The sequence below is a fragment of the Sarcophilus harrisii genome, chromosome 2, assembly GCF_902635505.1.
Source record: "Sarcophilus harrisii chromosome 2, mSarHar1.11, whole genome shotgun sequence".
Taxonomy (NCBI): Eukaryota; Metazoa; Chordata; class Mammalia; order Dasyuromorphia; family Dasyuridae; genus Sarcophilus; species Sarcophilus harrisii.
In genome coordinates, this window is record NC_045427.1 from 474391006 (window position 1) to 474404859 (window position 13854).

At 38.7% G+C, this 13854-nt stretch overlaps 1 protein-coding gene across 2 annotated transcripts in view; it reads left to right on the forward strand.

Annotated features, from left to right (window-relative positions):
* Positions 1 to 13854, forward strand: part of SLC12A3 (solute carrier family 12 member 3) — a 46622-nt gene that overhangs the window by 30626 nt on the left and 2142 nt on the right. For both annotated transcript variants that reach the window (XM_023494206.2, XM_031954538.1), the window contains exons 22-25: positions 719 to 830; positions 3630 to 3716; positions 6753 to 6888; positions 8035 to 8102. In XM_023494206.2, the coding sequence (XP_023349974.1) occupies positions 719 to 830; positions 3630 to 3716; positions 6753 to 6888; positions 8035 to 8102 (403 nt within the window). The remainder of the gene's footprint in view (positions 1 to 718; positions 831 to 3629; positions 3717 to 6752; positions 6889 to 8034; positions 8103 to 13854) is intronic.

Below are 13854 nucleotides of genomic sequence, written 5' to 3' on the forward strand. Positions count from 1 at the left end.
ACATTATAGATAGGATTTTGGAGCTGAAAGGAAATAACTAATTCACAGACCTCCCCCATGCCTTATTTTTACAAGTAAAGGAACTAAAAACTAAGGATTGGGAGTGGTGAAGTCTCTAATGTCTTTTCCAGATTTAACAATAATAATAGCATTTATAGAACTTTTATAAATATCTCATTTTATCTTTATAATAATCAAGTATTATTTTATAATACTTGTATTATATCAAGTATTTTATCTTTACAATAATCAAGTATTATTGTAAAGACAAATATTATTATTATCCCCATTTTACAGATGAGGAAACTGAGGCAGAGGTTAAGTGACTTGCCCACAGTCACATCATTAAAACTGGATTTGAGCTAAGATCTTCCTGACTCCAAGCCCAATGCTCTATCCACTGCATCACCTCGCTGCCTACATTCTATAATTAAGTGAATTATTTAGGCCAAAACAGTTTCAAAACCCAAAACCAGAGCCCAGGTTTCAGTCAACTACATTGCTTTCAAACTTTAAATGTTTTTCTTTTAATAAGGCATTTAGTGTAGTTCCTTGAACAGAGTGGTTAGAATTTCACAAAAGGTTATTAAGTGACAAAATCTACATAGAAGATCCATAGGAGGCAGTAAAACACTGTGACCCAGCAGAGGCAGGTGGGCCATGGGGCTGCTTGTGCCACTGGCTCTGATGCACTTTTGACATCTTTTACTTTGGCAAGGGCTCACCCTCCTGATACCTTATCTTCTTGGTCGAAAGAAGAGGTGGAACAAGTGTAAGATTCGAGTGTTTGTTGGGGGCCAGATCAACAGGATGGATGAAGAGAGAAAGGCGTAAGTGGATGTAGATTGAGACTTATTTCTCTTGCCATAAACCAATATTCTCTAAGTTTGGGGCATTTGAAAATACTCAAGGACCTGGTTAAGACACTCTCTGATGAAGCAGTGGTATGCTGCTAGATGTTTAATAACTGACTCTCGGGGGAGGAGGAATTATACAGGATGCATCAGTTTCTTAGGTTGAGACAATCAACAGAACAATAAATTGCCTTGATCTTGGCATTTGCCAGTTTCTGAGGTGTAAATGCTCACTGAAAATTACCTGTTGAAGTCACTCCAGGACACCCTTGGCTGTAAGGCAGGTCAGGCTAAGGCTGTTTAAGTCAATTCAAGTTAAGCACTTACTGTGTTCTTGTACTATGCTAAATACTAGAGATAGGAAGAAAAGAAAAAAAGTCTGCTTTCAAGCAACCCCCAGTTTAAGTAGTAACAACATACAAAGAACTATGTATAATTTGTCTAAACAAGATATAAACAGGATAAATTGAAGACAATTTCAGAGGGAAGGCATTAAAATTAAAAAGGAATGTGAAAGACTTCTTACAGAAAGTGGGGTTTCATTGGGACTTGAAAACCATGGAAGCCAGAAGGCAGAAATTAAGGAGAGAGTTCCAGGAATAAGGGGATGAGAATCAGGGACAGCCAGAGAAAATCCATGGAGGCAAAAAATAGTTTCTGGAGCAAGGAACAGCAAGAGGCCAGTGTCATTGTATCACCAGAGTTCTTTCAGGGCAATAAAATATAAGAAGACCGAAAAGGAAGGAAGAAGAGGCTAAATTATGAAGGGCTTGAAGAGCCAAACCGGATTTTATATTTGATCTTTAAGATAATAAGGAACCACTGAAATTTATTGAATTAATGGGGGAGATGGGGTGACATGGTCAGACCTATGTTTTAAGAAGATCAGGCTTTTTAAAATTTTTTTAATTTATTTTTTATTTTATTTTATTTTATGTTTGCTAAGGAGGCAATTGGGGTTAAGTGACTTCCCCAGGGTCACACAGAGAGGAAGTGTTAAGTGTCTGAGAATAGATTTGAATTCAGGTCCTCCTTACTTCAGGGCTAGTACTCTAACCACTGCGACACCTCGGTGCCCCAAGAAGATCAGTTTCACAGCTGAGAAGAAGTTGGACTGGAATGGAAACACATATAAAGCAGAGGAACTATCAGAAAGCTAGAAGGCTACTGCAATAGCAACCCCAGTCACCCATATAATCACACAGTAGAGAGATCTCACCTGTGAAGCAGTCCCACAGCTAAGACTATAAGCTCTAGTGCTCAGTGTTTGATTATTTTGAGACTCGAATTGTTCCTATTAGAGAAACATTTGAGAAATTGTTTTTGGTTTCATATCCCCTTTTCATACTTCTGAAAATGCCAGGTGCCAAGGACAGCTTATACCACTTCCACTGTGAGTTAAAGAACATAAGATGGGAAGTGTGAATTTGCTCTGAAAATCATATTAAATATCATATTGCTTGCCTTATCAATGGGTGGAGGAAGGGAGGGATAGAGGAAAAGAGGGAGACTATTCAGAACTCAAAGGTTTTTTAAAATGAATGTTAAAAATAAATTATTTTAATGAAAATAAATTATATCAGGGGGAGGTCATTTGTGAGGGAGACAGTCACACCTTCCCCTTGGGTAAGAAGTTAGTAAGGAATAGAGGGAGGTGAAGACTTCAGAGAAAGTGATAACCAACTTACACAGGCCACAGGGACATGTCATTCCACCCTCAACTGCTATCCTAGCCCCCTTCTCTACCCATTAGCTACACAGGCATTAGCTAGATTAGCCTCTCAACGAGCTCTCTCCTTGCTCTCCCCACTTTGTAGATAATTGTCCTTAAAAGGACAAATTATACCATGTAGAATCACCTGTGTGGATGCTTTGAAGGCCTTCTCTGATCTGACTCTCCCATACACATGTATGCATGCAAATATATCTCTTTCCACTCTCAAGCACACGACCTCCATTTAAACCAAGGCAGTCTTTTTTGTAGAAACCAGTGGCTCTTGTCTGGACCTTTCTTTCCATCTGGACTTCCAATTCTATCCCCCAATTCTATCCAAATCTAGCCCACTCTTCAAGGCCCAGCTCAAGCTCTTTACCTCTTCCGTGAATCCTTCCTGATCCAAAGAGATCCCTCCTTTTAAAAATTTCCACAGCACCAAAAGTTAGAGCCCCCTAGCCAGAAAATTGAATGATTTTTGTTGCATTCCCATCAAGTCTCTAAGTCACTTGAGGATAGAGACTGTTCCTTGGTGTCTTTCACAGTGTTTGGCACATCGTAAGCATCCAGGGAAGTAGTACTTTAGCAATCTAGGCACCCCCAAAATCATAGCATAAGAAGGACTCAGCTTTGACCAAGTCCCACATTACAAACCCCTGGCTCTGTACTCATTGTTTATCTTGAACCCAAGTGTGTTCCTATTAGAGGAACACTGGAGAAATTCTTGTTTGTTTGTTTTGTGTCCTCTTTTCATATTTTTGAAAATGCCAGGTGCCACAGCCCCAACTGTGAGATGAAAGCATAAGGAGATGGGGAGGGTGTGATTTGTTCTTAAAAATCACATCGGAAGATGGAAGATGCAAGAGGTTTAGAATCAGACCTGCATTAACTCTTATATGCTGTGACCCTGAGCAAATCATCATCTCTCTTACTGTAAAAAGAGATTTTTGTAAAGTTTAAAGCACCAAAGAAATAAGAGTTATTTTTATTACTTGATGAGTGAATGGGGGAAAAACAGCAATAACAACAAATCTACAAATCTATCTTCACCTCCCTTACAGGATTATTTCACTGCTGAGCAAGTTCCGTCTAGGATTTCATGAAGTTCATGTCCTTCCTGACATCAATCAGAAGCCTCGGCCAGAACAGTAATGCTCTATATTTTGGAGCTTTGGGGCACAGGGACATGGTGGACATGGGTAGGAGCAACAAGCCCATTTTAAAGATAGTCTCAAATGAGATTCCACTCTGTGTGTGTGTGCGTGCGTGTGTGTGTGTGTGTGTGTGTGTGTACATATTTATGTGTGTATGTGTGTGTATATATATACCTCAGTGGAAGAAGATCTTCCCTCAGTTGTGAGATTCAATTTCTTAGGATCTTGGATAAGTTACAAAGCGGCAGATAAAGGTTTAATTTAGGGGAAAATGATCTAAGAGAACTGTCCAAAAGAGGAATGGGCTCTCCTCAAGTGGAATTCCTTCCTCTGGAGATTTCAAGCTAAGGTGGGTTGACCATCTGTTAGATGTGTGATACACTGGGTTCTTTTTCAGGTCCTTATTTTTGTGATTCTCTAAAAGAAAGGAAGGGAAAGCAAGCATCTGAAGCTGTTTATTACAATGGTGGCGGGGATAGTGGTGGTGGTGGTGGGGTTCTTTGTGGTTTCCTCTGTCTTTTTGAACATTATTGCTTTAGCCTTTCTCCAAGGCACACCTGGAGGTAAGATCTGGCTAAAGTCTAAGTATTTATTAAGTGGCACTTAGATTAGTGAGAAGGGCACTAGATTTAGCATCAGAAGACCTAAGTTTCATTCTTGTCTTTTCTATGTACTATCTTGATCAAATCTTTCTTTCCCTCTCTAAACCTTGGGAAAGACATTTAAAGATCTTTTATAAAAGGAGGACATCAACCAGATGATCTTTAAATGTCTTTCCCCTCTCCAAATCCAATGATCTCAATATATGCCAGGTTACAGCTGAGTTTCTCCCCTTTAGAAACCTTTCTTCCAGTTTAAGTAAGCATTTATTAAATATCTACCATAGGCCAAGGCTCTGTGCTAAGGGAAGTACAGACAAAAGTAAAATACTTTCCTTCCCTCAAGCAGGGTGCAGTTCTAATGGGGGAGACAACAGAAACTTAATAAATAATACAGAACATATTTTTAAATTTTAAAATGAGCTCAAAGTAATTTGGATAGTGACATTACAAACTGGGGAGGAGGAGAATGAAGAACAGGGAATGCTTCATATAGAAGGTAGCATTTGTACTGAGTTTTGGAGGAAACTGGGTTTTTCAAAGACAGAATATACCCATAAAGAAGCAGTTTAAACTCTGGGATGTTTCAAACTCCAAGATTCAGTCAATCCCTCAGCTTCCTATTAGGACTGTCTTTGAGGGGCTAAGTCTGTCCAAAGAAATGAACGGTTTCCTAGGCTCACAAATACCTAAGCTTTCTCTAGCCTTGGAACTGCTTCTTGTTATGAGATGCTCTTAGTTTAGAAACAGCAGGGCCCTATCCCTAATTTTCAGGGTAATCTGGCTTTATGCTTATTCTTTAATTTCCAAGCACACCAGTGCTTGGAAGTTGGAAAAAGAAGGAGTTCCTTTTTCCAGGAGGAATGAGGATTAATTGGTCAAGGACTATCCTCTCTATAACATGACAAGTGTACTCCTACATGAAGTTAATATGAAATCAATCAACAAGCATGTATTAAAGCATCAACTATGTGCCAAGCATTGTGTTAGGTGCTGGGAATTTTTAACTTAAATTTTAATTTAATAGACAGTCCTTGCTCTCAATTAACTTACATGCTTTTGGGGAAGAAACATGTATTTATATAAGTACATAACAAAGCAAATGTGAGGCAGGTTGGATGTGGTCATCCATGCCCATAATCTCTTCAGCTGGGGAGGCTGAGGCTGATGGATCACTTAAACTAACCACCTGGTTGCCTAAGGAGGCAAGAACTAGGCCTGAGTAGAAATGGAATCTGTCAAAGTTTCCATGCTGATCAGCACTGGGATTGAGCCTATGATTGGCTGCTGGACTTCCAGCATGAGCTGAAAGTTAGGAGACCCATGGAGAAGCTGACATTATGGAAAGGTCAGAGCTATACAGAAGATCTGAAAGGAATTATTATTTATTTGAAACTTTTTACTGTGGATTCCTTTAACTGGTATTCTACCTATACCCCCTACCTGCTCCACCTCTGGCCGGGAATTGAAAATAAAACCCAGTTTAGAAACACTTTGATTCAAATTATTTTTTAGAAATGTGCCTGCTATATAAAGCAATGTCTTCCTGTACCCCAACCTTTTACTACCTAGTCTTATGTGTCCCTACATAAAATCTGGCATAGAAAATCTGGGCTCAAGTCCCAACTGGCCCATAGAAGCTGTGTAACCTTGAACAACTCAGTTCACTTCTGCAAAATGAGAAGAATAATACTCTCTTATCACAGAGTTCTTAGGGAGATCAAATGAGACAATAAATGTAAAACACCTTGTAGATCTCATGCCAGCTATTATCATTCAGAAAGGAAGAAAAAAAAGAGAAGAGTGGAAGGAATGCTACAAGATCTGTTGGGTTGGATAAATGTGGAAGGATGGGATTGAGGCTTAAAAGAGGCTGCTAGATGGCACAGTGAATGGAGTGCTGCCCTAGAGTCAGGAAGTTGTTGTTCAGTCATTTTATCTATCTCTTCATGACCCATTTGGGGTTTTCTGGGTAGAGATACTGGAGTGATTTGCCATTTCCTTCTCCAAATTAAATTACAAGTAAAGAAACTGAGGCAGAGTTAAATAACTTGCCCAGGAACACACAGTAAGTGCCTGAGGCCAAATTTGAACTCAGGAAATCTCATCTTCCTGACCTTCAAGCCCAGCATTCTATTCCACTACATCATCTAGCTACCCTAGGACTGCAAGGTCCTGGGCAAGCTACTTAACTTCTGTCTACCTCAGTTTCTTCAACTGTAAAATGAGAATAATAACATTTACCTCGCAAGGTTGCTGTCAGATTCTGATGAAATTGTAAATTGCTTGGCATATTGTAAGTATCATAGAAATATTCATTCTTTTTGTCTTTCTTTTCTTTCTGCATATCATATCCCCCTTCACCTCTATCCTCCTACTACCTGGTACATAGTGAAGGCAGAGTTTCTTACATTCTTTCCTCTGTCCTCAGCACCAAGCGGTTTGAGGACATGATTGCCCCATTTCGGCTGAATGATGGCTTCAAGGATGAGGCTACTGTTAATGAGATGCGACGTGATTGTCCCTGGAAGATCTCAGATGAGGAAATCAATAAAAATAAAATGAAGGTACAGTTGACAAGGGCATTTATGAGTTGATGCCATTGAAGGGGAGAGGAAAGGGCAACTGGGGGATTGGGATCCTTTCCACCTTCTTGTTTTCAAGGCATCTGGAGCAAATTAGCTGGACTAGTTTTAGTATAAATCAAGCCATGCCCCCAGTTTTGTTGCTGGCCTTCATTTGACCCCTACAGCTCCCCTTTCTATCTCTTCTTCTCCAGGGTGAGTGATAAGATAGGGCAGAATCAAATTGAATGGAATCTTATACTGAATAAGATGTTAGATATCATCTAAGTCAATCTCTCCTTTTACAGTGCTTCCTTAGCCCAGGAAAGAGAAAGCTAACTCCAAAGGGAGTTAGCAGCATAACTAGAACAAGGATTTGGGATTCCTGGGTCCAGATCCAATGCTTCCCCCTCCCCCCCAGCCCTTTACCATGCTTCTCTACTTTTTAGAGGTTCCACTAAGATGATGGCTAACCTTCACACACACACACATACACACACACACACACTCCTTACAAATCTTCCCTCTAATCAGTTTACCAACAACATTTATTGATTCATTTTGGTGTCCAGAGACCTTTCTGAAGTACTGGGGGAAGGGGAAGATAAGAGACAAAAAAAAATTCAGTCACTGACAAAACTAATAATCCAGTTGGGGGACACAAGAACCCTATTCAAAATTTTTAATTGTTTAAGTATACATGCAAAACAACATGCAAAAAAAAAGTATAAATTAATAGACTTCAATGTTGAGTAAGAGTTGATTGGTGTCAATCAGGGAAGGCTTCCTGAAGGAGGTAAGTTTGGGGATTAAATTCCAAATTTTCCTGAAATTTCTCTACCTCTCTACGAGACCAGAGAATGCATATTCATTTTTAGACCAGGAGTTTTTAACCGTTTTTGTGTGATGGACCCCTTTGACAAACTTCTATTTAGAATGCTTTAAAAAAAAATACATAAAACACTATAAATTGTTTTCATAAAAATAAAACATAAACTAAAAAAAGTAATTCTATTGAAATATAGTATCAAAAGATTAAAAAAATTAATGGACTCTAGGTGAAGAACGGGTAACTTAAATTAAGACAAACACCCCTAAATGGGCTGCTGTCCATTCCATGGGTGCTGATGAGTTTTATTCTCCCCTCAGTCCCTTCGGCAGGTGAGGCTGAATGAGGTTCTGTTGGACTACTCCAGAGATGCTGCTCTCATAGTCATGTAAGTCAAATCTGACCAGATTGAGGAGCTTCTCCCAAGGCAGGGAAGGAAAAGCTTGTCTCTCTGGCTCAAAGGTATAAAGGACCATGATCAGTTGATGATTCTAACATGTTGATGAAAAGGTTATCTATTCTAGCTCTCATCACAGAGCACTACATTTGGATTTGCTGACCCATAAGCCCCTCTGCAGAATCACTGAATCTAGTGTTTTTACTTCATCTGTCTTTTCTCTTTTCACATTAAATTGGTTTCAAAACTGGAATCTGAGGTTCCCTATATTTTCTAGCAGTACAGCCTACTCAGGAAGAGGTACACTTTGCTGAATCATCTCTCCTATCACTTTTGTCTTGTCTCATATTATCTGTAAGTCAGGAACTTGTATCCAGCTCAATCGTTCTAATCTAAACCTCTTCAGTTCAATCCATCTCACTCATATTAAACATCCATTCTGTCCAAAGCACTACACTTGTATTGAGGGAGTTGCAAAGATAAATAAGACATGAAATTTCCCTTCCCTCAAGGAGCTTCCAGTCTAGTAGGAGAGATATTACAAATATACATAATTCAAAGCAGAATGAGATTGGTAAGTGCACAAGAACTTAAGTCACAAAGCATGATGGGAGTTTGGTAGTGGGATACATCACTTTTAGAGGGGCCTGAGGGAAAGACAAGAGTTACATGAGTGAAAAGATCTACCAGTACCAGAAAATGCCAACTTAAATCCTCTGGGAAGATTGCCAAACAGGTGCCTCTTCTGTATTTTTTCCCTTGAGCTAAGGCCTGGAAAGAATCATCAAGCAATACATGACCTATATGTCTCAACTTCCGAGTCATTTCTCCTTGATTCTAGCAAGGGTAGCATGAATAATTAGTCAGGTGTTCATACCCTGTCCAAGGCCCCATTGTTCAGGAAGCTGGCCTTGATCGGGTTCTGCCATTTACTATCTGTGACCTTGGAAAAGTTATGTAAACTCTCTGGGCTTGTTTCTTCATCTGTAAAACTGGATGTATGTGGAACTGATAATCTGCAAAGTTTCTTCCAGCTCTAAAACCTATGACTTTATGACATTTTTCTCTTAGGAGTTCCCTTAGGAAATAATATTGGTAAGTATTTACTGGGCTCAGAATGAGGTGCAACCCTCTTTGGAGGGGGTTAAGGGAAAGGGATAGAAGTCTTTATAAGGCAATGCAGGGGCATCGTGGAGTATAGGATTATAGAAGGGAGGGAACACCCTATCTGCGGCTCCTGTGATTGAAGTCAGTAACAGATTCTTAGTATCTCAGATCTTAGACTCATCATAATTCAATATCCCTATTCAACATCTACTTAGAAATCAGAGCCAATAAATGCAAAGCACTTTGCAAACTTTAAGTGCTATCTACATGTCTATAACTATTGTTATTGGTATTCTTTTTATTATTATTACCATTTGGGGAAAGAGTAGGGAGAGAAGATAGATCCTACATATACCCTAGTTATTTTGTAATAGTGGTGGTGGTGGTGGTCGTGAATATGCTCTAAGAACACATAAAGCAGAATTTGAGATGTCACATATTTAGAGTGGAAGGAACCTTAGAGGCATCTAATCCAACCCAATACCTTCATTTAACAAAAGAAAAACTGGAGCATCTAGTTCCAACCCAATTTCTTCAGTTCATAAATGAGAAAACTGAAAACTGTGCCTAAGGTCACATAGGTATCAAAAGAACTAGGCAACCAGTGCATAGAATGGAACAATGCATAGAGTGATTAATTTAAAGTAGGAAAAAACTGAATTCAAAATATGTCTCAACTACTTCTTGCTAGGTGACCTCTATGTGCTTCAGTTTCTTCATCTGTAAAATGGAGGTAATAATTGCACCTACCTCTCAAGATTATTGAGAGGATGAAATGAGATATTATAAGGTTCTTTGCAAACTTTAAACCCCTATAAATGCTAACTATTATTATTATTATTACTACCAGTGCTCAGAGGAAATAGAGGTAGATTGGGTTTAGTAGAAATATGAAAGCATGATTGGAAAGGTTGAAGTTGGTGGGAGGTAAGCCCTTCTATAATGAAAAGATCCAGAAAACCTAGAATCAAATCCTGGCTCTATCATTGACTGACTATAGTCTTGAGCAAATCATATCACATCTGGGGGCCTTAGTTTCATCATATGAGGGAGTTGGACTGGATGTTATGTGAGATCCCTTTCAGTTCTAACTTCTGAACCCCATGGGAAACTAGGTATTTTCCCAATAGGCTAATTAACACTTTTTATATTTCTTCAGGCAAAACTGAACAAAAGGGCAAAAATGAACAAAGATAGACATGAATACTTTGAGACAGTGTCTCCTAATCTCCCAGAATAGATTATGTCCTGCCTCCTTCCTAAAAATGCCCTGAGATGAATGGTGCATTCGTAGGGCCTGATATAAAGACATCTTTAGTCTAATTTCTCCCCGGGGTACTCCATTTGGTAGAGTTTTGTGGGAGCTGTGCCTAAAGAAACAAGCAGAGGATTTGAGGTTTAGCTACAAGTCTCTAGCCAGTTCAGAGAACATGAATCAATCCAGAAGGAGTTTGGCCAGAGGTAGTAGATTGGCTTGTAGGAGAGGGGAGGACATAATATTGGAAAGTATTCATTTCTCTTATGTATAATAATATCCTGGGTTCAAAATAAGGTACAATTTTCTTTGCAGGAAGTTAGGGGAGTGGGGCAGAAGTAATTGTAAGGCAATACAGAAGCAGAACATTGTGTAGGGAAGGGAAATAATAAATATCCTCTTGGAAAGAAAGCATTAGTTATTATGTACTAAGATAGTTATTCAGGTAGGTGTACAAAATTATAGCCTGATGTATTTTGCTTTTATTTAAGCTTGTTTGCCCCCAAAACTCAAGTCACCCACTCAAGCCAAGAGGTATAAATCTTTATTCCAAAGGCCAATACTCCAGTTGGGAGCTCCAATCCAAGGATCTAACTTGGAAACCCAAACAGTCATTCACAATGACAGCCTGAGCAGTGTCTGAAGGCTTGTAAAACAAGTTACTCCTAGGAGCACACAACTACTCACAGCAGTGGGCCCTGGAGGTCATAAAGGACAGTGGATTCACATTCTGTAGGACTATCTTTTTAGCCATCAAATAGCAATGATTATAGAATCCTCTATCTCTATGAGCTAACTAGCAAGAAGCTCCATGAGTTTTCTGCTCCTAAGTAGTCCTGTACAAAACTGTTTTTAATCTTTTCTTTAAAATCTCTAGGGAGGAAAATTCCAGTTACCCTCGTGACTCTGGGTCATTTCCCAGAAGGAATCTAATTTACCAAAGTCCAGTGACACAGTTAAATTGATCAACTGATTGATAAATCAACAAACATGTATTAAATGCTTATTGTGCATTATACTAAGCCCCAAGATACAGAGACAAAAGTAAAATAGTCCCTGGCCTCAAAAAACTTATATTCTAATGAAGGACATATATTCATAAATAAGTAAGTACATTCAGGATATATTGAAATGAATACAAAATGATTTTGGGAGAGAATACTAGCTGCAGGGTGGATATAGAAGTTTTTCAATAGAAGGTGATACTTGAGCTGAGTTGTGAAGAATACTTGTTATTTGGGACTTTCATCATACTTTATGGTTCCAAAATAAATTCTGATAATTAGTTCATATTTAGTGAGAAAGGTGATTTTCACTTCCCCTATTTTACAGATAAGAAAACTGAGACAGAGAAGGCGTTGGCTATACAGTAGGAAATCTTGATTCTCAGTTTAAAAAATCTACTTCCCTAAAATTTAGAAACAGCCACAAGGAACTTTTTTCATGTGACCCTAATAGAGACTTTAGAGGTAAGGAATTGTCCCTGAAGTAATATTTAAAGATCCCATGTCCCAAATTATTTTTTGCCAAGAGTGACTGACTATATAAGCAAGAAATTCCTGTCATTGGATCAGAAGAGAGGGTAAGGGAAGAGGGGCAGGAAAGGAAGGGAATTTATTTTTAGGGATCAAGTAACCTGGCTTTGATTGTATTCCTGAGCAGTAACATAAAGATTCCCTGATTGACATATGCATTGGATGTTGGGATTTCCAGATTATAGATTTAGAACTGAAAGGTGCCTCAGTGGTACATAGAATAACCCCTTATGGAAGTTCCCTCTTTTTACAAAGGTGATTTAAACCAGTTACCTGGGATAGAAGGGGGAAGGGGCTTATCAAATTAATCAGAAATTCTCTACTCCCCTCTGCTACACAGAGTTGAAGAAATGGAGGCCCAAAGGCTTACTTGGCACATAGGGAAGAATTAAGTGCTCATTATTTGATTGATTAATACCCAAGGTTATAAGGTGGCAGAGTCCAAATTTCAATCTAGCTCCTCTGTCCTCCAAATGAATTCATATCTATATGCCTTACAAGCAAATGAAAGAAAACAATTTGGAAATTTGGCATATGATTAGAGAAGATAGTCTCCTCTTCCCCAACTCATTTGCTAATAATTTAGAAATACAATGGTTCCAGATAGGCTTAGAAGGTCTAAGTTCAATATATTGCCAAATGCTATCTTGGAGTATGTAAAATCCCAGAGTGCATATTTTTCAATTATGTATGAGTATCCAAAATTTCTGGAAGGGCTGAAGACTGTTGTGATTCATGGTCATGGTCAGTGCCAAAGTGATTTCAACAACCATCCTCCTTTCTGCACAATACCAAACGCCAGCATGCACTGGAAAGTAGATTGGGTTTGGTCTGAAGACCTAGGTTCAAAATTCAATTTCATAGCTTCAGTGTTTTGGGGTAAAGTCAGTAACTCTTACTTGGTCTCAGTTTCCTTATTAATAAAATTATGGAGTTTGAAATCCCTTCCAGCTTTGACCTCTAAAAGCCTCAATTTCCACATTGGTAATGTGAAGGAGTTCGATTAGGTGATCTCTGAGATCCCTTCTGGTGATTTTTCACCCTATTATTGTCCTCTTGTCAAAGGAGATGTGACTGCAGAGGATAAGGTTTGACTCCAAAGGAAGAATCTTTAGCAAGTGCTGTGGTATTTGGGTAAGGGAAGATTTAAGAGCAGTAGGCCTTAAATCCAAAATATCCTGGCCTGCTCAAATTATACTAGGTAGGTGGCCCCCGATTTCTTCCAACATTTTAGATCAATTCCATCCATAGAGCAATGCTCACATTTTCCTAAGAGCTTAAATGATAGATTACTTTATTTTTTCTGAACAATTCAACTAGTGCCATAGTGCTGTTATGATATCACTACATTAAAAAAGCTTAAATATTTGGCTAAATATTCTATATTAAAGTTAAAGGGAAAAAAAGACTGTTAAAATGATAGAAATTCTAACTCTTCCAGCTAATATATCCCTGGCAATTTTCAAATGGTCATCCAGAGGAATTACAGGCAAACACAAACGAACCAGCAGGATTTTCTCTCTGAAGTTAGCAGCCTAGTGTTTGCAAAGTATCATGTGATTTGAATGTGGGACATTGCTAAAGAGACAATAGACTCACTTCTTATATTCAAGGGCCTTAAATTTAATGGAGATGGGGTGGGGTGGAGAATGGGGGGAATGGAAATGGGAAACAGGACAAGCTATATAAGAACCACAGAACTTAAATATATACCCAGATTATCACAGCTCTTCTGAGCTACATATGCAGGTGCCTAGAAAAGGATGCTGAAATAATCTCAGTGACTCATAATTACGATTTGTCTACGATTTGTGAAAAAAGAGGTAAGTTCTGAGCAAGTCCTTAA